This window comes from Neoarius graeffei, chromosome 19, assembly GCF_027579695.1.
Source record: "Neoarius graeffei isolate fNeoGra1 chromosome 19, fNeoGra1.pri, whole genome shotgun sequence".
Lineage (NCBI taxonomy): Eukaryota > Metazoa > Chordata > Actinopteri > Siluriformes > Ariidae > Neoarius > Neoarius graeffei.
In genome coordinates this window covers 49,029,754-49,053,575 of record NC_083587.1, presented here as the reverse complement: position 1 = coordinate 49,053,575, position 23,822 = coordinate 49,029,754, and the positions used below count along the sequence as shown (strand labels likewise).

The 23,822-nt window shown below is 42.1% G+C and overlaps 1 protein-coding gene across 1 annotated transcript in view; it reads right to left on the bottom strand.

Annotated features, from left to right (window-relative positions):
• The window catches only part of itga8 (integrin, alpha 8), a 285,429-nt gene that overhangs the window by 216,494 nt on the left and 45,113 nt on the right, over positions 1–23,822 (bottom strand). Inside the window, exons 5-6 of the mRNA XM_060900203.1 lie at positions 23,163–23,224; positions 9,745–9,790 (exon numbers count right to left, since the gene is read on the bottom strand). Of these exons, the coding sequence (XP_060756186.1) occupies positions 9,745–9,790; positions 23,163–23,224 (108 nt within the window). The remainder of the gene's footprint in view (positions 1–9,744; positions 9,791–23,162; positions 23,225–23,822) is intronic.

Below are 23,822 nucleotides of genomic sequence, written 5' to 3'. Positions count from 1 at the left end.
GCATTTTGTGGCAATACTTTTAGGTTCACCTTATAATAATTATAGCACCTTCTTAAAGCACTGTATGATATAGTTCAAGTTTATGAAAATGCTTACAAGCGCCTTAACCGATTTGCAAAGAAGTCCAAACAGTTATGATGATTTATGAATTCAAGCCTCATAGAAACTCTTAGCAAAATACGATTAAAATAAAATACACATTTCACGACAGTGAAGGAGGTGTGATGAAGGGAAACACCCTCCATTTTGCGGTTCATGTTTCTGTTGTGTCATTCTCCACGGGGCAAACACCTCTTTAAAAAGCCTGAGATGGAGAGTTCAGGTCAGGATAGATGACTGGAGCATGGGAAAGGAGAAGAGGATGGGGGCAGACCACAAAAGTGTCAACAAAATTAAGTGTGTTTGTAAGAACAGTGGTCAAATTGTAAAATAATTTCAAGGGTGAGGATGGGTTTATACGATGGACATGGCGATGCTTAACTGTACTGTTTAGCCGCCCCCCATGAAAAAAACCTCTTGTACTATGAGGAATTTTATATAGCATTTGGTTATAGAACTGATTTACTGATTAATTCTGCACTTATTAGACACTTGACTACTATAACAGATTGCATTTTTACAATAGTCTCAAGAGTACATATACTACAATATACATTATTATCCAAACAGAGCACTTTGTCGATGGAATAAAACATGTATTCTATTCCCTACATTTTTCAGGGTTTCATTCATTTGGTTTGATAGCATGCAATCTTGTTAGCATATCGCTTATCCTACGTATATTACGCCACTCTACCCAATGGAGAAGGAGCACTGAATATGGTTTACAATATTGCATGGTTGTCAAGACGACATGACATCACATGTCGGCAACGTAAAACTTCCGCAATAGCGAGTGACTGTGACAATTTGTAAACTAGAGGTCTGCGCGGGACAGAATTTTCAGTCCCGCTCCCGCATTGTGCAGTCCCGCTCCCGCAAAGAATTATGATTTTCAGTCCCGCTCCCGCCCGCGCCTGACATATTTTGTCCCGCTCCCGCCCGCAAATCCCGCATGATGCAGACGTTCGCGTTATTTCTCACGGAAGTTCTTGTCATTGGCTTGGGGAATTAAACATGCTGAGCTTAGCTGAGCTCTCCACTGACCGATCCTTCACCTAGCGCACGTAGCGAGGGTGCGCGTTGCCAGGCGGCATGCGCAGCTGAGGCTTTACAGAGATACCCATTGTGAGCTTCACTAGAGGAGCTCTGCTCTTCTGCCATGATTGGAGAGCTCAAACACGGAAGAGCGGAAAGGAATCGGAAACATACGCGAGATTAGACCACATCCGCAAATTTAGGCACCTTAAAATGTTTTTATTAATGCCAAATAAAATATCCAGCACAAATTATATATGATAGACATAAATTAATTTATAAATTTTATTTTAAACACGTTTTTAGTTAGCGGGACTGCAGCTTATCACCTTTCCCGCCCGCTCCCGCATTGTGCACTCCCCCTCCCGCCCGCAATGAGCTTTCAAAATTTGTCCCGTGCCGCACTGCTTTGCGTCGGGTCCCGCGGGACTCCTGCGGGAGTGCAGGGCTCTACTGTAAACAAACATGGCCACCAGGTTTGCTGCGTTAAATACGGAAGATTTTGAGAGAATTTTGAAAGAGAGACACGTTGAACACATGAAAGGAATGTGTGTATATAATAATAATAATAATAATAATAATAAAAAACAATAATATTGACTGGCTTTTTTTCATGATATATGAGATCTATTCCATTCAGCTAGCATTATACTGAACTCTGCTTTGACTCATCCAATATCATGCTAGCTGAATAGAATATATCTGATATACCACTCAACGCCAGACAATATTATTCAATTATTATACATATGGGCCACTTTTTCCATGGAATAAAAACGTGTTCTATTCCCTTCTAGTGGATTTATTGATGGTACGCAATATTGCTATCATATCGCTCATCCTCCAGGTATTACACCACTCTCCCCAATGGAGAATGAGCATGCAATATTGTTATAATATTGCACGTTGTCAAGACAACACAACGTCACACAATGGAGCTCATGCAAAGATCCAATGACAACTTTTCTGCTGCGCATGAGCACATAATTTCTTTGTCGGCTGGGAAAAAGAGAAGACAGGGTTAACTCAGTGCTTGGTTTAAGCACTAAATAAATAAACTGAAAACTGAAACTAAAGACGCGCCGAACACCTGAAAGGCTACCAAAACTTCATTATATATTCTTCACACATATTTACAAGAGAAAAACATACCAATGGACATTGAAAAACTAGAAAAGAGACACGTCGGAGATGTAAAACTTCCATACGAGTGAGTGACTTGGACAGTTTGTTCATAAACATGGCCGAAGATTTATAGAGACAGATGCGCTGAACACCCGAAAGGTGACCAAAACTTCACTGGATATTCTTCACACATATTTACAAAAGAAAAACAGACCAACGGACATTGAAAAACTGGAAAAGACAGCAATAGCGGAAATATTGTCAAAGTTCTACTTGGAGGTGAGGAAAAGTGACGGAGACTTTTACAAGAGGACTTCACTCATGGACTTCACTCAGCAAAGCCCTTTTGTTTTGAACAACTGCAATGGAACAATTAACTACGACCAAAAGTAACTCTGAACTTGAACTGTCAACCTGTATATAGCTTGCATATAAGTTGGGTTGTTCAGGATTTTTGGACTTGGACCATTTTTATTGTTAGAACTTTGACTTTGTACAGTACATTGGCTTGACAGATTACATTCAATCAGAATCAGCATTCAATATTGGTAAGTTACCGCCCTGTTCTGAACTTTGTGTAAAATCTATAATTGTTCCATCAAATGTGTATAATAATAATAATAATAATAATAATAATAATAATGGTGTTTTTTGTGGTATGTCAGATATATTCCATTCAGCTAGCATGACACTGAACTCATCTTCGACTCGTTCAAGATCATGCTCGCTGAATGGAATATATCTGATATATCACTCAATGCCAGCCAATATTATTTAAATATTCAATTCAGTTTCATTTGTATAGCATTTTTAACAACAGACATTGTCACAAAACAGCTTGACAGAAATCCAGAATCCCTGTAATGGTGGAAGGAAAAAACTGTCTACAAATGTATACTGTAACGTCAGACAGTACTAAGGCCAAGTTTACATTAGACCGTATCTGTCTCGTTTTCTTCGCGGATGCACTGTCCGTTCACATTAAAACGCCGGGAAACGGGAATCCGCCAGGGCCCACGTATTCAACCCAGTTCATGTCTGGTCCGGTGCTATGTAAACATTGAGGATACGCGGATACGCTGTGCTGAGCTCTAGCTGACGTCGTCATTGGACAACGTCACTGTGACATCCACCTTCCTGATTCGCTGGCGTTGGTCATGTGACGCGACTGCTGAAAAACGGCGCGGACTTCCGCCTTGTATCACCTTTCATTAAAGAGTATAAAAGTATGAAAATACTGCAAATACTGATGCAAATACTGCCCATTGTGTAGTTATGATTGTCTTTAGGCTTGCCATCCTTCCACTTGCAAGTGGTGAGTGACTTGCGCATGCCCGATATGCACTGGGATCACACACACAGCGGCTCAGTCCCGAATCACTGCTCGTGCGCTTCACTCGCGCGCTCTGTGAGCTGCGCAGGGCCGGGGAGTGCGCACCCTCCAGAGGGCACTCGCTGTTCAGGGCGGAGTGATTTGGAGCGCAGGATGCCTGCGGAGCCGAGCCGCTGAGGAGAAATTTACACATTATACATTCACACATTTCAACTTACGTGCCATCTAATTAGTCATGTGATTAGCGTATCCGTGTATTGGCGTTGCTGTGTGCACGCAAATCATGTATTGGCGTTGCTGTGTGCACGCTAATCGTTTTTAAAAACGTTAATCTGATGATCCGCTGATACGGTCTAATGTAAACCCCACCTAAGTGTGCTGAAGGGATGTTCAGTATGCGCATACACCCTGGGATGAGCACAGGATAGTCTTTATGATTACAGCAGCAGTTCTTAGAAACAGCATTCAGGTTAGATTACCCATGGAAGCAAAGTTGAGAGAGAATTAGATATAAACTATTTGGGGTATATAGATTTTATTGTAGCACTGCCATTGTTTTTTATTTTTGTTACCAATGAAAAGTAATGGAATAAACATAATATTTAATTGGCAGATGGTTGATACTGATTTTAATTCATTAGAGTTGGAAAACTGTCTCATCTCATCTCATTGTCTCTAGCCACTTTATCCTGTCCTACAGGGTCGCAGGCAAGCTGGAGCCTATCCCAGCTGACTATGGGCGAGAGGCGGGGTACACCCCGGACAAGTCGCCAGGTCATCACAGGGCTGACACATAGACACAGACAACCATTCACACTCACATTCACACCTACGGTCAATTTAGGCTACATCCACACAACAACGGCAACGAGATGTTATTTAAAAAAATATCGCGTCCATATGGGCAACGATCAGTAAAATATCAGGTCCATATGGCAACGCAACGCTTGCTGAAAACGATGCAATACACATGCCACACCTCTAGGGGCGCTGTAAGACGGTCCCTTCGGAGACACCAGAACAATAGAAGAAGTAAGGACGCATGCGCATAAACTATTATGCGCGAGACTTCATATTAACCACAAAGTCAGGAAAATCTGTTCGTAAAATTACATTATAATGACCAAATACAATGAAAAGTATTCTTCCAGTCTCACCTGTGAAAGGTAATCCCATGTGATCTCGTTTGGACGGCAAACCTGTTGGTACATGAATGAGGCATCTTTATTCTCCGCTTTGACCCATCCAATATGGCGGCGAGGATGACGTATGATTCTAAGCGGAAGGCGGCGTCTTTAATGGTCCGGAATAAATTGAATGCTACACGTTGATGGATTAATTTGTTCTTCTACGCCCTTTTTGAAGAATGTATTGTAGGATTTAAACCAACATCTGAAGAGGTGAGATCACTCCTTTTTTTCCCTATTTTTGCTGGCGGGATTGACTCTGCCCTAAGGGCTATTCTCTCTCTCTCACTTTGCACCATTACACAATAAATATTCACAGTGAAAATATTTTGTAAGCGCGTTTCATGAACCAAGTTATAGGATTTGTTGACAACTCGCATCGAGTTCGTTACACTTCTACCCGGCGTGAAGCACTCACAGTCATGTGTTTGTGATGTCATCGTAAACAAATCCGTTCTACTCATCCAGACGACTTCGCAATGGCAACGTTGCCAGATCTTTCCACTCTGGAACCCGTTCTCAAAAGACTGCGTTTTGGGGCACCCAAAACGCCGGTGCCGTGTGGACGCCAGGCCGAAACGATAAACAATTGTATTGGATTCACCTGAATCCGTTGCCATATGGACAGGGCCTTAGAGTCACCAGTTAACCTAACCTGCATGTCTTTGGACTGTGGGGGAAACCGGAGCACCCGGAGGAAACCCACGCGGACACGGGGAGAACATGCAAACTCCGCCCAGAAAGGCCCTCGCCGGCCACGGGGCTCAAACCTGGACCTTCTTGCTGTGAGGCGACAGCGCTAACCACTACACCACCGTGCCACCCCTTGGAAAATGGTAATTTCTTTAATTTCATAAAACCAATAAATTGGACAGCATGTCCTTGAAACTTATGAAGAGATTTCACTGAAAGGATTTTGGTTTAAATTCAGTAAACCAGTATTAAAGAAAGAAACTGGTCTGAGATTTTTCTTCGTATCTTTTGGGAGACAACCCTTCACAAAGAATCTATCCTGAGGAAGATTTTCCCAAAGAATTCCCCAACACTTTCCTCAAATCTAATCCCTGAGACACAGAAAGCAAGAAAGAAAGAGGGAACGAGGGCTGGAGTGGGTTTACATTCATTTTTGGTTCAGGGAAAATCCAGTTTTGTAAACAGTGTCAGAAATAGGATTCAGTAATACAATAAGGTACACAAGACAGATTACTATATTAATTTACTTTCAACAATACACGTCTAACTACTGCAGTACAGTAATTTATTTGTGGATAGTAGTGGCTCAGCCATTAGAGGAAAAATCTGCTGTTAACAACTTAGATTGATCTTTGTAATTAATATATCATCCAAGATTTATTTCGTAATTAATTTCCGAGTTGACTTTTCTCATCTAAACTTCTTTCATCAACATGTTGGTGTACTTTTTACTACAGCTAACAGTTTCTTACATTACCCACAATGCCATTCATGATTTAACCTTTGCTTCGTCTCTAATTAAAGAGAGAAAGGCAGCAATGCTTTAGTCCATTAGTCTGTCTAGCCTACCTCTCTACCTCGAGGTCACGTGATATTTGTTTATCCGCCATTTTGGACGGCAAGGTCGCGCATAGAACTTAGACGAACCCGTTCTAATTATCAAGTGTGTGGGAGTAGATCTTTCGAGAATGGTTATATCTTGTTCAGCATTTGGTTGTACCAATAGACAGGGCCAAAAGGAGGGCCTGTCATTTTATAGATTCCCCGCAGACGCGGAGAGACGCGCAAAATGGGTGTCCGCTGTGCGAAGAGAAAACTGGTACCCCAGTTCTACCAGCCGAATTTGTAGTGAACACTTCATATCAGGTAGGTGTAATCTTCTAATTCAATACTCCCAGTACATCTGTTAAGTTGATTTTCGGATTGAATGATAACTGCATACTTAGAAACTAGACAGAACAGTGTTTGTGGCCGTCAGTCCGCTTGATCTCTAACGTTTAAAATGGCTATGCCTAGCCCTACTACCCTGGCCTAGTCTATGACAATGTTTTATCTTTTTGGCTCATATATGCCTTTGAAAGGCCAATCCATAGTAGGGATGGCGAAAACTAAAAAAAAATCTTGACTGACCACCGAGCCTCATTAGCCGGTTAAAGTCGGTTAACCTATGAGTTTAAACAGGGATGCAAATGGCGGATGCCGCCTTTTTCACGGCTAAATCGCGCAGATCCAATTTTTTTCTTTAGGGGGGGCGTTGGAGTGTCTGAATAATTTCATCAGAGTAAATTCTGTATTAAAATGACTAAATAAGCGATAAAACGTCCTGCATAGTCTCTTTATGATAAACGTCTTAATGCCACTTACCCGTGAGGTTATCAAGTAGACGTTCTTCTTCGGAACCTTCCAGAGGTATAGCTGAGATATCCATCCCGCAACAAAATATTTATAAGCTTCCAGGCTCTTGTAAGCTTTGAGGGCTTTGCCAGTGTAACATGATTAACGAGAAAATTGTAAATGTCGTGGTAGGCCAGATCGGGCAAATCGCCGGCACCGCAGCTCTGAATTTCCCTGAACAAGGATTGCGGCAAGTTGTATGGATCTGCAATCTCCAACCTGGAACGCTTTTCCACGTAACGCTGCCTCACGTCACCTTCAAGATGCTGAACAAACTTGGCGCATGCATCAGTACTACTGCTATGTGGTCAACGGATGAGGCAGTTACCTTGCTAGTTTTCAAAGTTCTTCTTGCATTAAAAAGCAAATTTTGAGTTTTAATGCTTTTTTTGCCACAAATTTGATTGATCTGCAGTCAGATTTATATTTAAGCTGAAATTACGATACTGTTTGATTATATCAACCAATGCTGTAGTTGAGTCACTAAACCTCGAGTCCAAGTCCAGTCTCGAGTCCCCAGTGTTCAAGTCTGAGTCAAGTCCAAGTCATTAAAAAAATCAAGTCGAGTCTAACTCAAGTCCGAGTCCAAGACTCCAACCACACCGTTTGACGGTGGCTGTTTTAGCGCCATTAACATTAGTTTGTTCCTGAACATGCCGTATGAACAGGTGAATGTGCTTCTCTTTATCAGGGAGTGTGAAGTATTCTGTCAGAGATGGTTGGGAGACGGATGTAAGTGCAGAAGGTGTGTTTATTAATACAAGTGAAGACGGTAAACAATCCAGAACAGCAGGCAAAATCGTAAAATGGTGAAATAGGCAATAGGTCAAGCGAGGCACAAACAGGCTATCGTAGACTCGGCAGAATCAAAGACGAGAAACAGGAAATCAGGCATCAGGAAACCGAACAAGGAAATAAGGCTCGGTAATGTGTCAGCACCGCAACTCAATACTTCGCAAAGTAAGTGCGTTTTACAGTTTTCATATAGGCGCACTGATTGCGCCTTAATCCTGTGCAGGTGCGAGTCGTTTACGGCGCGTGCGTGAGTCCGCTTGGCACACGCGCTGTCCAAAGCATGCCCAAGAGTCTATCTGATGCATGCGCTAAAGGCGCGCAGGTGTGACACGAAATTAGTACAGAAATTAATGTAGATATAAATATCTTTTGCAAAATGTTGCAAAAAATAAAGAAAAAAATCCAAGTCCTCGTCTCCAATTTACAAGTCCGAATGCAGTTAATGCACGAGTCCAAGTCATCAGTGCTCAAGTCCAAGTCAATTCAAGGGTCCTTAAAATTAGGGCACGAGTCGAACTCGAGTCCAAGTCCTGGACTCGAGTACTACAAGCCTGATATCAACTTTATTATACTGAGTAGAGTTGACTTCTAGCTAGTCAATTCTCTAAACTATAATCATGTTCAGGCCCTGTGATGACCTGGCGACTTGTCCAGGGTTTACCCCGCCTTTCGCCCGTAGTCAGCTGGGATAGGCTCCAGCTTGCCTACGACCCTGTAGAACAGGATAAAGCGGCTAGAGATGATGAGATGAGATGAGATGAGATGAGATGAGATGAGATGAGATAATCATGTTCAGTCTACCTGAATTAATTATGCTTGGTTGGTAGACCAAATCGTTCCTGAGATTTCTGGAATTTGTGCAATGAATTAGTGTGTAAATGGTTTCATATTTGGAAATATTAAGTGTTTGAACATTTATTGTAATCCCATGTACCAATCCTTGTTCTTTCTCATACATATAACTGATGATAGTGTGAGAAATGTGGGGGGTCTGTGGACCGGCTTCATTTACACGCATCTGTTCAGACACATATGGCTGCAATTATCCAACAATTTGTATTCATCATTGTGCAAACAAACATGCATGCGCACACACACACACACACACACACGGGCATTATTGTTCTGACTTCCTTGGCTGCTGTGACAAAATTCTGAGCAGTGCCACATTCTTGTGCTGTCAAAAGCAGACACCTTTCTAAGAGCAACTCTCACATTAAAAACTATTCCAGTTGAGAGACTTCAAGGTTATAGAAACTCCGTACACGATTCTATATACACATCTGTCTTTTTATGGTGGATTTGGTGGAATTAAAAGCTGAAGTAATGAAAGGCATGCAAGTATTGCCCATCAGCAGCCTGTCATTAGAGTATAACTCCTCAGAGCTTATTGACCATAAAGCTAAGCTGTTTTTGCTAGTTTAAGCCCTGTCGTTAGCTACCGTATTCCCCGTATTCAGATCATCATTCATGCATTCTCTGTAAAGAAACAACTCGGTGACTCGTAAGTCGGTTTCTGATTGGTCGAGCAGCAGGGATGATGAAATTGGGATCGCAACCAAGATTCACTTGGACTGCTATGCTAATACATGTCAGGATAGTGACACATCTTTCTAAATATCTTTCCAGTTCTGCTCTAAAGGGGAAAGAGCAGGATTTTGGCAATGGTCTAAATACTAGGATTCCCTTGAATCTATCTTGAATAACAAGCCTTTCTGTTCTTGAGAGACTGAGCATTTATTTGATAGATTCAATAAAATGGATGGAAAGATAACTGACAGAAAGGAATGATTGTGTTACCTTGCCAGTAGAAGCTCCCTGGTCCTCCGAGTACTAATGTACCGTCCTGAGGAAATTGAAAGAAAATATGAAGAAATGTAAATATCATTAAACTCAGAATTGTCAAGAAAATATAGATATGAAATGTGTTCCAAGTCCAAAAACATAATGAAAATATATTTCCAGATTTTTTTAAACTACACTGGAGATTGTTCAAAAAAATAAAAGCCTCCAAGCCTTCACATGGCTGAAAATAAAACTGTTCTCAAAGTGGTTCATATTTCACAACCCAGTGTGTGCAAAAAAAAAGTCAAAGTCCCACCCGTGCCAGGACATGGTCTTCCCAGGCAGTCTCCCATCCCAGTACTAACCAGGCCCTTAAGGTGCACTGGACGGCGCCAATCTCCGTTTCTATAGCCCTCGGCCTCTTGCCTATTACATAGCTAAGGTTACAGTGGGGAACCAGTCCTCTGGCAACCACGAGAGTTTGACTCCCTATTTGCATCTGTATTGCAGCAGGCCTCGCCAGATGGGGAGTACTGTTTTTACAATGGTCTTTGGTATCACCCAGCCATGAGCAAAACTCATGATCTCCCACTCGAGAGGCAGACAAGCTAACCACTAGGCCAGCGTGTGCACAATGCATCAATATTGTTAGAGCTGCATGGTTAAGCTTCCGAACTATCATGACCAACAAATGAAGCAAAGTTTTACAGCCGGATGCCCTTCCTAACACCAACCTAGAATCCACAGCATCTAGGGAATGGGGTTCTGATGGTTGCTACCACAATGAAGTTGCCTTGAGAACTGAAGGATGTTAAGACAATAACCAGGAGACAAAAACCAGTAGATGGTGACAGTCGTAGATGAAAGAAGATGGAACACAGCAACTGAAGACTGGTTTTAACGTGCCAGTAACTCACCTTTCGCCCCTTCTCCTGTTAGTTTTAAACGATTCTGCCATGTGAAGGCCAGGAGCTGGACTTGGTTGTTAGAGGCTATACAACCCCGATTCCAAAAAAGTTGGGACAAAGTACAAATTGTAAATAAAAACGGAATGCAATAATTTACAAATCTCAAAAACTGATATTGTATTTACAATAGAACATAGACAACATATCAAATGTCGAAAATGAGACATTTTGAAATTTCATACCAAATATTGGCTCATTTGAAATTTCATGACAGCAACACATCTCAAAAAAGTTGGGACAGGGGCAATAAGCCCATGTTTACATTAGATCGTATCAGCGGATCATCAGATTAACGTTTTTAAAACGATTAGTGTGCACACAGCAACACCAATACATGATTTGCGTGCACACGGCAATACCAATACACGGCTCCGCAGGCATCCTGCGCTCCAAATCACTCCGCCCTGAACAGCGAGTGCCCTCTGGAGGGTGCGCACTCCGGCCTTGCGCAGCTCACAGAGCGCGCGAGTGAAGTGAACAAGCTGTGATTCGGGACTGAGCCGCTGTGTGTGTGATCCCAGCGCACATCACTTAGCACTTGCAAGTGGAAGGATGGCAAGCCTAAAGACAATCATAACTACACAATGGGCAGTATTTGCATCAGTATTTGCAGTATTTTCATACTTTTATACTCTTTAATGAAAGGTGATACAAGGCGGAAGTCCGCGCCGTTTTTCAGCAGTCGCGTCACATGACCAACGCCAGCGAATCAGGAAGGTGGATGTCACAGTGGCGTTGTCCAATGAGACGCCAGCTAGAGCTCAGCACAGCGTATCCGCGTATTCTGAATGTTTACACAGCACCGGACCAGACACGATCTGGATTGAATACGTGGACCCTGGCGGATTCCCGTTTCCAGGCGGTTTAATGTAAACGGACAGTGCATCCGCGAAGAAAACGAGACAGATACGGTCTAATGTAAACATAGCCTAAGAGGCTGGAAAAGTTAAAGGTACAAAAAAGGAACAGCTGGAGGACCAAATTGCAACTCATTAGGTCAATTGGCAATAGGTCATTAACATGACTGGGTATAAAAAGAGCATCTTGGAGTGGCAGCGGCTCTCAGAAGTAAAGATGGGAAGAGGATCACCAATCCCCCTAATTCTGCGCTGACAAACAGTTGAGCAATATCAGAAAGGAGTTCGACAGTGTAAAATTGCAAAGAGTTTGAACATATCATCATCTACAGTGCATAATATCATCAAAAGATTCAGAGAATCTGGAAGAATCTCTGTGCGTAAGGGTCAAGGCCGGAAAACCATACTGGGTGCCCGTGATCTTCGGGCCCTTAGATGGCACTGCATCACATACAGGCATGCTTCTGTATGGGAAATCACAAAATGGGCTCAGGAATATTTCCAGAGAACATTATCTGTGAACACAATTCACCGTGCCATCCACCATTGCCAGCTAAAACTCTATAGTTCAAAGAAGAAGCCGTATCTAAACATGAACCAGAAGCGCAGACGTCTTCTCTGGGCCAAGGCTCATTTAAAATGGACTGTGGCAAAGTGGAAAACTGTTCTGTGGTCAGACGAATCAAAATTTGAAGTTCTTTATGGAAATCAGGGACGCCGTGTCATTCAGACTAAAGAGGAGAAGGACGACCCAAGTTGTTATCGGCGCTCAGTTCAGAAGCCTGCATCTCTGATGGTATGGGGTTGCATTAGTGCGTGTGGCATGGGCAGCTTACACATCTGGAAAGACACCATCAATGCTGAAAGGTATATCCAGGTTCTAGAGCAACATATGCTCCCATCCAGACGACGTCTCTTTCAGGGAGGACCTTGCATTTTCCAACATGACAATGCCAAACCACATACTGCATCAATTACAGCATCATGGCTGCGTAGAAGAAGGGTCCGGGTACTGAACTGGCCAGCCTGCAGTCCAGATCTTTCACCCATAGAAAACATTTGGCGCATCATAAAACGGAAGATACGACAAAAAAGACCTAAGACAGTTGAGCAACTAGAATCCTACATTAGACAAGAATGGGTTAACATTCCTATCCCTAAACTTGAGCAACTTGTCTCCTCAGTCCCCAGACGTTTACAGACTGTTGTAAAGAGAAAAGGGGATGTCTCACAGTGGTAAACATGGCCTTGTACCAACTTTTTTGAGATGTGTTATTGTCATGAAATTTAAAATCACCTAATTTTTCTCTTTAAATGATACATTTTCTCAGTTTAAACATTTGATATGTCATCTTTGTTCTATTCTGAATAAAATATGGAATTTTGAAACTTCCACATCGTTGCATTCCATTTTTATTTACAATTGGTACTTTGTCCCAACTTTTTTGGAATCGGGGTTGTATTTTGCGCTAAGCCATTGGGGCATTTTATCGGCTGATAGGACAAGACCTTAACAACCACCCCAGAGATAACAACCCTTATCATCCCTTAACAACGATAAGCAATCAGAGATAACAACCATTATGCATCGTCGATTATAATGGTAGAGCAAGCATCAAAATGAACACTGTGTGTGTTTGTATAACTTCACAATGCATGTGTACACGAGTGCAACAGTTATTCCACGAAATCGAGTCGTACATAAGCTGATAGTTGACGAGTTGTATATAGCACCGATTTAGCCAGAAGCCATGTATGACGAGATTGAGTGGAATAACTATTTTATTCTATCCACATTCACTGGATTTTGAGAAACAGAGCATTTTTATTTTTATTTTTTGCAAATTCGATAAATAAAAACTTCATACAAAACGTCCGCCAAAATCATTTCCACTTAGAATGTAAACAAACCGGTGAAATGACAGTCGTAATTTGTGAAAAATGAGATGATAATTCTTGAAAAATAAAAAAAAAGATATATGTTCTTACCATCAAATACATTTATTCCATATTTTGTTGTGGTTTTATTTTGTATTTTTTGTATTTTGGGGGGTTTTCGTCTTCCTTAGGGTTTTGTTGGTGGTTGGCAAACCAACTTAAAGGTGTATTACCGCCACCAACTGGGCTGGAGTGTGGAACAGGCTAAATTTGGGGGGGAGAACCTATTCTTTTAGCTATTTCTGTTTCTTGGAAATACTTGATAATTGTTAGAGTTTTGTTTTCGATTTGAGTTTTTATTTCATCCTTGGTTGGTTCAGCAACATGCCGCCATTTTGTTTTTCTCTACTCATGGTGTATGAGCTGATATCCTAGTAGTAGAGTAGCCATTCAGAGCGCGTGATTGCTCATATCCAGTCAATGTGGATAGAATAACATCAGATATTTGGTTATAATTAACCTTTTAAAACCCCCATAGTCACTGGCTGATTCAGATACTACTCATACTCTCATAACTACAGATTATAACCTCTAGTGTTGGGTTCAAGTCCATCTTAGCCGAGACCGAGTCAAAACCAAGACCATATGCAATGGAGTCCAAGGCAAGAATGAGTAAGATGGAGCAAGACCAAGACAAGACCAATGCAACACATGGCCACGTCCCTGTTAAAACCGAGACCAGACGCTTAGATTTGCGAGCCGTAGTATTGTCCTAACCTGACATGAAATTTTTCTTGAATTAACTAAAATAACCCAGTTACTTTGGTCTGATCATTTTGTTTCAGTAAGTACATAGGACAGACATCCATCTATCATTTCTACTGCTTATCTGTCAGGGTTGCAGGAGAAGCCGGAACCAATCCCACCTGCCTTTGGGTGGGCAGTTCACCAGTTGATCACAGGGCTAACCCAAAGACAAACAACCATTCACACACACATTCACATCGATGGGCAATGTAGAGTCGCCAGTTGACCTAATCCGCACGCCTTTATGAGGAAACCCACAGAAGCATGGGGACAGCATGCAAACTCCACACAAAAAGGCCCATGTCAGCCACAAGGTTCAAACCCAGAGCCTTCTTGCTGTGAGGCAACAGTGCTAACCACTGCACCACGCCTACATAGCATATGTTAAACATAACCCAATCTTCTCTCAAGTGCTGCACTGTAATCCTATTTCATATCATTGCTACATAAAACACACATTTGTATAATTGCTAGTTACGTACAGTATATGAAAGATTTTTTTTAAAGAATGCAACAGGAAGCAGTCCAGCACATGTAGATATATGCAAATCAGAGCACATTTTCTTTAATTTAAGCACACAGCAGGTCAGTGAAATGCATTAAATACTAGAATTCGTTTTGATTCATACAACTTTGACACCAAATACAGCTGTGCTTGTGCTATATTCTTGTGAACATAAGATGATGAGGTATTTTGAAACAGTCATACATGACCGAAACAACGTCGAGTAAAATCCATGTTATATGACAGTGATGTGGAATTCTCACTTCTGATTGGTCAGAAGGTGTGTATCGATGTTAATGAGCTTGTTCTAATACATTACATATCTATAGTAGCAACAGACTCAGGTATGTTGTATGCTGGATGCTCCACATAAATATATTAAAAACCATGTGGAATTGTTTACATGGTGATGTTTTCTGTGACGAGACACTTATGCCGCTTTTCCACTACAAACGCGGCTGAGTCGGGCTGAGCCGTGCCGTGCTGAGTCGAGCTGAGCGGGGCTGTTGGAGTTGCATTTCGACTACAACCGTGCTGAACCGTGCTGGTTGGAAGTGGGTGGACACATTGGGTGGAGTTAGCGAAAGTGGGTGGACGTCACGTGATGTCGTTAAGCAGCGCAAACAGTGACATCAGTGACCTTCTAAGCGGTAGTCTCACGACCCGAATAGTAAACAATAAACATGGAGGACATGGAGTCGTTAGTGTGGCTGGTCTTGGTGCTGTGGCTTGTTGTCACCGACAACGCCAACAGATACTGGCAAGAGCGTATAGATGAGGCGAGGCGCATAAGGCTTCAGAAATTCTCGTAATTCGTAATTCTCCTTCTTCCGGGTTTGCGGTGTTTACAGATCCCAGCGCGCTCGCGGGGCGTGTGTGGGCGTGTGAGGACACTCCTCCTCACCAATCAGTGCACAGGGGAGTGTCTGCTCACGCCCCCAGCCTCACTCGGCACGGTTTGGCTCGCTTCAGCCCCACTCCAAAACGGTGCGAGTTTTAGGGGCTAAGCAGGGCTGAAGCGAGCTGAGTCGTGCTGGTTTTTGGTAGTCAAAACGCGACCCGTGTCGGGCTGAAGTGAGCTGAAGCGAGCTGAAGTGAGCTGAAAAAGGGTAGTGGAAAAGGGCCATTATTTAACGGTCAGAGGCACTTTGTAACAGTCAGAGGAAGTGCAACGCTGTAACTTTAAGTTTTCTGACATGGGAAAATCTTTAGGATGGAGGGCTTTGTGGTTTCTCAGTAATATGACATTCTGCATTTGTTTTCTCTTCTTAAATTAAACAGGGAAAATTCGAGAGGCTGGGGAAAGGATGACTGTTTAAGGCTGCTATAATAGAAGTTATATGAGAAAACAGGAAGCAATTTGTTTCATGGACATGCCATACATTACAAGTAACTATAAATGGATAAAAAAAAAAGTACAATGTGTTATTCAGATGAAAACTTAATACTGGCAAATTCCTATAAATACCAGGAGGAAAATATTTGCAGGAAAATAATCAATTTCAGGGTGATAATGACATCACACCACCTTGTTGTTAATTATTTTCCTATTTCTTACATAGTCACTGAATAATAAGGTTTTACTGTACATGAATAATGGAATAATTGCTTAAGGAATTAATTTGATTCCTTAAGCATTCCTTAAGCATTTTGTAACTTAAGGTGGGGTTTACATTAGACCGTATCAGCGGATCATCAGATTAACGTTTTTAAAAACGATTCGCGTGCACACAGCAACGCCAATACACGATTCGCATGCACACAGCAACGCCAATACACGGATACGCTAATCACATGACTAATTCGGCACGCAAGTTGAAATGTGTCAGTGCGGCTCATCGCTTCCTCCTCAGCGGCTGCGCTCCAAATCACTCCGCCCTGAACAGCGAGTGCCCTCTGGAGGGTGCGCACTCCGGCCCTGCGCAGCTCACAGAGCGCGCGAGTGAAGCGCACGAGCAGTGATTCGGGACTGAGCCGCTGTGCGCAAGTCACTTACCACTTGCAAGTGGAAGGATGGCAAGCCTAAAGACCATCATAACTACACAATGGGCAGTATTTGCATCGGTATTTGCAGTATTTTCATACTCTTTAATGAAAGGTGATACAAGGCGGAAGTCCGCGCTGTTTTTCAGCAGTCGCGTCACATGACCAACGCCAGCGAATCAGGAAGGTGGATGTCACAGTGATGTTGTCCAATGACGACGCCAGCTAGAGCTCAGCACAGCGTATCCGCGTATTCTCGATGTTTACACAGCACCGGACCAGACACGATCTGGATTGAATACGTGGACCCTGGCGGATTCCCGTTTCCCGGCGTTTTAATGTAAACGGACAGTGCATCCGCGAAGAAAACGAGACAGATACGGTCTAATGTAAACTTGGCCTAAGATTAACCACCTTTCAAGCCACCCTGAGAGGACTGATGTATAAATTCATAGGTAGGCTGCAGGGGTCCCAGAACAATCTCATTATGGAGTTGACCAATCCAAGGTGCGGTTCTGTAAGATATCAGTCCTATATGTGGAAACACTGGTACTTGTGCATACTATAGGAAGGGCATTAATATATTTATTTACTTATTTACTGTGATTTTACAACTATCACAATGTATGTTTGTTTTGTACTGTACATGTTTTTTATGTCTAATTGGACGTTGGAGTCTGTAATAAAGTTTGATTGAAAGTTTGATCTAGAGTAGTGTGCAAAAGTATTGGGTACATGTAAGGAAATGCTGTAAACCAAAAATGGCTTGAAAATAATGAAATGAAATGTTTCAACATTTAAAAAAATACTATAAACAGTAATCAGTAAGCCATAATAAATGAAACAAAGTCAATATTTGGTGTGAGACGACCCTTTGCTTAAAAAAAAAAAGTAGTTTCAGGTCCAATGAGTGCAGTTTTATGCGGAAATGAGCTGTAGGTTTTACTGAGCATCTTACAGAACCAGCCGCAGTTCTTCTGGACACTTTGACTTTCATACTTGCATCTTCATTTTGCACCAAAACCCAGTAGCCTTCATTGTCTTTTCTTTTTTAATCTGAAAAGTGCTCTCTTATGTAATATGCTGCTCAGATACAAACTTTTTTTTTCTGTAACATTTAATTTTGTGCTGGAAAACGAACGTTTGGAACTCTGAAATGTTTTTGTACTGACTCGATAATGCAAAAGTCATAAAATAGAAATCTATAACAAAGTTTGTATGACAAAATAATAGGGTGTCTAAGACTTTTGGACAGTACTGTGTATATATAAATATAAAACTTGGGAAGCCATGGTCTAAAGGTCAGAGAAGCAGCTCTTGGGATAAAAGGGTTGCTGGTTCGATTCCCTGGACCAGCAGGAATGGCTGAAGTGCCTTTGAGCAAAGTATCTAACCCTCAACTGCTCCCCAGGCTGCTCTGCCGTATGGTGTATGCCACTCATAAGAGCGTCTGCGCAATCCCATGCATGTAATGTCTCATCTCATCTCATTATCTCTAGCCGCTTTATCCTGTTCTCCAGGGTCGCAGGCAAGCTGGAGCCTATCCCAGCTGACTACGGGCGAAAGGCGGGGTACACCCTGGACAAGTCGCCAGGTCATCACAGGGCTGACACATAGACACAGACAACCATTCACACTCACATTCACACCTACAGTCAATTTAGAGTCACCAGTTAACCTAACCTGCATGTCTTTGGACTGTGGGGGAAACCGGAGCACCCGGAGGAAACCCACACGGACATGAGGAGAATATGCAAACTCCGCACAGAAAGGCCCTCGCCGGCCCCGGGGCTCGAACCCGGACCTTCTTGCTGTGAGGCGACAGCGCTAACCACTACACCACCGTGCCGCCCCTGCATGTAATGTAATGCAATGTAATAAGCACTCTTTACAACTGTGGTGAGCAGAAAAGCATCTCAGAAGAGCAGAACACCATACTGGGTTCCACATGCATCAATGAAGAACAGGAATCGGAGTCGACAGGGGCACAAGCTCAACAAAACTGGACACGTTGGAAAAACGTCATCTAACCTAATGAATCTTGATTTCTGCTGCAACATGCAAATGGTAGGGTCAGAATTTGGTGCGACCCCATCCTGCCCTATGGTAACAGTTCAGGGTGGTGCTGGTGGGTTAATGGTGTGAGGAATGTTGTTTTCTTGCGCTACACTGGACCCCTTAATACCAATCAAGCATGCCACAGTCTGTGTAGCATCTGAGCACCTGCCCCTGGACAACTCTCAACATATCCAACGTGTCCATCTCATGTCCTAACTGGTAAACTGATTCACCTCACCAGTCTCATTTGAAATGAGTCAGAAGAGTGTACATGTGTGTTTTATGAGAAAAGGGTGTTTTAAGGCTTCGTACAGACCATCTGGGTGTCCCAGCTGCTAATTTGGGGTGAAGGATGGGGCAAACACATTGACATTACTTATGTGTGAAGGTTAAAATCATGCATGTGTGCATCTGGAGTATGTTAGTGCTGACACACCCAGATGACAGACTCCTAGGAGAGTGAATAAATAAGTAACACTGACGAGAGACATGAGCAATTTGTCTACATCAGCATATGAGAAAATATGATTATATTAAGAACAGGGAGCTGGTGAGGGCAAGAGAAATACATTGAAGGAAAGGAGGCCTCTTCCTGCTTTAGGAAGAGGTCAGAGGTCAGTGACTTATCCATCTCTCTCTCATTCTGCTTGTTTTTGCCTTTTACTCCTTAACCCTTTTCAATAACCTTCTTACATCGTTCCCATGACACAGAGAGGATGTAGAGAAGAAGAGACAGGAAGAAAGAAGGGATAAAGCTGAGTTTCCAAATAAAGAGGTCACATCACTTTCATAAAGATAATAAACACACACTAAAAACAATTCCCATATTAAAATCCCAAACCCTTGTTCAAGTGTGTCGCACGATCAAAGTATGATTATTTGATGATCCTATCCGAATAATCCTTGACCGAACAGGACTCGAGTAGGTTACCTGCCATATTGTGTTTTATTAGCTTGCTAAATTTAACAATGGGAATGTCTTCTGGCAATAAACAAACAAATTATAAGGCTTAATTTTTTTTTAATTGCATAACATTATCTTTGTAACATTTCCCACAACCTGATTTCCTTCCTCTTTTGCTTGTACTGCTAGCTCTTCATAAGATATTATGATGGGTGATAAATTAAAAGAAAAAACAACATTAAGTGTCTTGGGTGTTTGGCCATGACGAACCACTCAAGGGGACTCATCAGGGCAACCATCAGGGCCTACTAAGCCTTCAGAGAGGCCCAAACATATCAGCATTTCCAATATTATATGTAATTTCTTTCATAATTTAATTATAATTATTCTCTTCTAATTTGGCCTCATTTTCTATCAAATTTGCTTCAGAAATGAAAGGGTTACTGTCCTGAAAACATTAAAATCGAGTTATGCAATGAGATTTTTTTGTTTGTTGTCTCTAGGCTGAGAAGAGTTTAGATCTGGCTCACTCACTGGTTAGGACTTCATTGCCGGGACAGAAGGCCATGGCAATGTATGTTTATGTAGGAAGTGACAGATGAATTAATCAAATCAATCAGGTTTTGATTTATAGTGGGCGGGACCAAAAATTTATCGCCCTTGGCGTTCTCGAAGGCCAATGCGAGCTTAACCGTGAGTCGTTCATCAGTAGTGTTAGTGAATGCTAATAAAGCAGTCAAGCCAGTGCTATTGAGCGCAAATAGCACAGGCTAACGACTGAGAAACTAAGGTGGGGTTTACATTAGACCGTATCAGTGGATCATCAGATTAACGTTGTTAAAACGATTAGCGTGCAAACAGCAACACCAATACACGGATACGCTCGGCTCCGCAGGCATCCTGCGCTCCAAATCACTCCGCCCTGAACAGCGAGTGCCCTCTGGAGGGTGCGCACTCCGGCCCTGCGCAGCTCACAGAGCACGCGAGTGAAGCGAACGAGCCACGATTCGGGACTGAGCCGCTGTATGTGTGATCCCAGCGCATATCACTTACCACTTGCAAGTGGAAGGATGGCAAGCCTAAAGACAATCATAACTACACAATGGGCAGTATTTGCATCAGTATTTGCAGTATTTTCATACTTTTATACTCTTTAATGAAAGGTGATACAAGGCGGAAGTCCGCGCCGTTTTTCAGCAGTCGCGTCACATGACCAACGCCAGCGAATCAGGAAGGTGGATGTCACAGTGACGTTGTCCAATGACGACGCCAGCTAGAGCTCAGCACAGCGTATCCGCGTATTCTCAATGTTTACACAGCACCGGACCAGACACGATCTGGATTGAATACGTGGACGCTGGCGGATTCCCGTTTCCCGGCGTTTTTATGTAAACGGACAGTGCATCCGCGAAGAAAACGAGATAGATACGGTCTAATGTAAACTTGGCCTAAGATTTCTGTCTCCAGACTCTTCTTCCACGTTATTTTTCACTCAGACTTAAGTATTAATTTCCCAGTGTAATTTACTTAATTACTTTTAAAATCAACAACTACACACAACGGCGCGACCTGTCAGCCAGCCGCTAATCCTTTGCAAAATCCTTTGCCCTGTTGCTTTTTTGGTGTCTGGCTACGTTTTGGCTGAGCTGAAGTCCCAGTAACGGTTAGCTACTGCGAACCACCAGAACAGCTTAGCATAAATTCTACAAGTATCTGTTTCAGTACTGGAGACATGAACGCTTCTTCCAAAAAAATATTCCTTCAGTTGCGTCAATGGGGCGGCACGGTGGTGTAGTGGTTAGCGCTGTCGCCTCACAGCAAGAAGGTCCGGGTTCGAGCCCCGTGGCCGACGAGGGCCTTTCTGTGCGGAGTTTGCATGTTCTCCCCGTGTCCGCATGGGTTTCCTCCGGGTGCTCCGGTTTCCCCCACAGTCCAAAGACATGCAGGTTAGGTTAACTGGTGGCTCTAAATTGAGCGTAGGTGTGAATGTGAGTGTGAATGGTTGTCTGTGTCTATGTGTCAGCCCTGTGATGACCTGGCGACTTGTCCAGGGTGTACCCCGCCTTTCGCCCGTAGTCAGCTGGGATAGGGTTGAGCTTGCCTGCGACCCTGTAGAACAGGATAAAGTGGCTAGAGATAATGAGATGAGTTGCGTCAATGATGATAGTCGAGAGCGCCATCTTAGACAGTCCTGTCTCAAGTTACAAACTATGACCAAATTCTTAAAAATAATGTTCTTTGTACTAATCTAGATGGTCAAGAAGATTACTACATAATACTTGCTACTATAAGTTTAATACATGATACGATAAGTTTGACTAACTTATACCACAGTGCTGTTGAACTGATCAGAATTCATTTTCTACAACAGTATCTCCAACAAGAGTTCCACGTTTATATTAATGTGCCTGTTCTAATGTGTTCATGCTTCTAGAGCAACAACAGGGAACTGGATGGCAGACACTCCACATATTCTAAGGCTAATAATAAACAGATTTTTTTTTTAAAAAGCATGTAGTTATTTAACAAAGCAAAATGTACAATCATTGATGCATTGAAACTTTCTGTAAGACGACATTTATGGAAGGAGTCTCCAGTCTCAGAAGGTCTTCAGGACAAAGACTTTGCACTTTCTGGGTTCTCAGTAACATGGCAAGCTGCTTTTATTGGCTTAATAACATATGAAAAAAGAGAGCCTGGTGAGAAAATTTATTTTTATAGTTGTTATAAAGTTCCACAACATTAAATATAGCTATAAATGGTTAAATTTATGAAGTGTCATTCATTAATAAGTTTGAAAAATGGTAATCTTTAGTAAATTGCTGTGGTGTAAAAGGGGGGGGGGGGGGAACACTTCAGGACATGCTGTTATAGGGAAATAACCAACTTCAGGGTGGTATCTGTAACTCCTAGTCACTTATACTTGTTTTTCCCAACTAGTCCTTGTGTTTCTATGTAATCTGTACGGAATACGACCATTTATTCCATCCATATTCACTGGATATGAGCAATTGCGTGCTCCGATTGGCTACTCTACTACTAGGATATCAGCTCATATACCGTGAGTAGAGAAAAATAAAACGGCGGAGCGTGTTGCTGAACCAACCGAGGACGAAATAAAAACTCGACTCGAAAACAAAACCCCCCAAAATACAAAAAAGCAACAACATATGTAATGAAAGTATTTGATGGTAAGGACATATCTTTTTTTTTTATTTTTCAAGAATTATTATTTTCACATTTTTCACAAATTGCTCCTGTCATTTCGCCAGTTTGTTGACATTCTAAGCGGAAATGATTTTGTCGGACGTTTTGTATAACGTTTTTATTTATCGAATTAGCAAAAAATAAAAATAAGAATGCTCTGTTTCTCAAAATCCAGCTCATGCATGACTCGATTTCGTGGAATAACTGTAAAATATTATCGCCATGTGTTTTAAATACACAAAGTGGCGTAATGATGGGTCAGTTACCTTGGTGAAGTCCACGCTGAAGCCGGCCTGACAGAAGCCCTGTCCTTCAGGGTCTGGATTGTCTGCACCAAAAACATCATCATTAATTTTACATAATGCAGTAGCAAGTCATAGTAATAATTTCACCACCCGTCCATCATGTCATAAGCCAATATAATTTAAGCTATAACAGGTTCTCAGACACGACACACAATTTTAAGTTGCTTAAAAAGTTAATTATACTACAGTCAATGGCCGGCTGGTATAAATGGGCTAGAAGCTTGTCTGCTTTGACCGTATAGGGTTCAAAACTTTTTGGAACAATATCTTAAAATATCAGAAGTCAATAAAAGGTTGAACTATATAATTGTAAGATCATAATACCGTACATATTGCTTAATTTTGTGTATTTCAGTGTGAGAATGTTGCCGTTGACATGAATGTTTATGGTAATGGTAAATTATGGTTTAAAAAAAATAATCTGGTAATAAAGTTATAGTGAACTAGAAGGGAACGTGGTCGAGTGCATACCTCAGCTAAACCACGTTATCAACGACAAAATCACCAAGGACAATACTAAAGCTGTACACCAAATTTCATCAAAATCCATTCACTACTTTTTGAGTTATGTTGGAAAAAGACAAAAAAAAAAAATCCTGGACCCACATACATATCTGGATT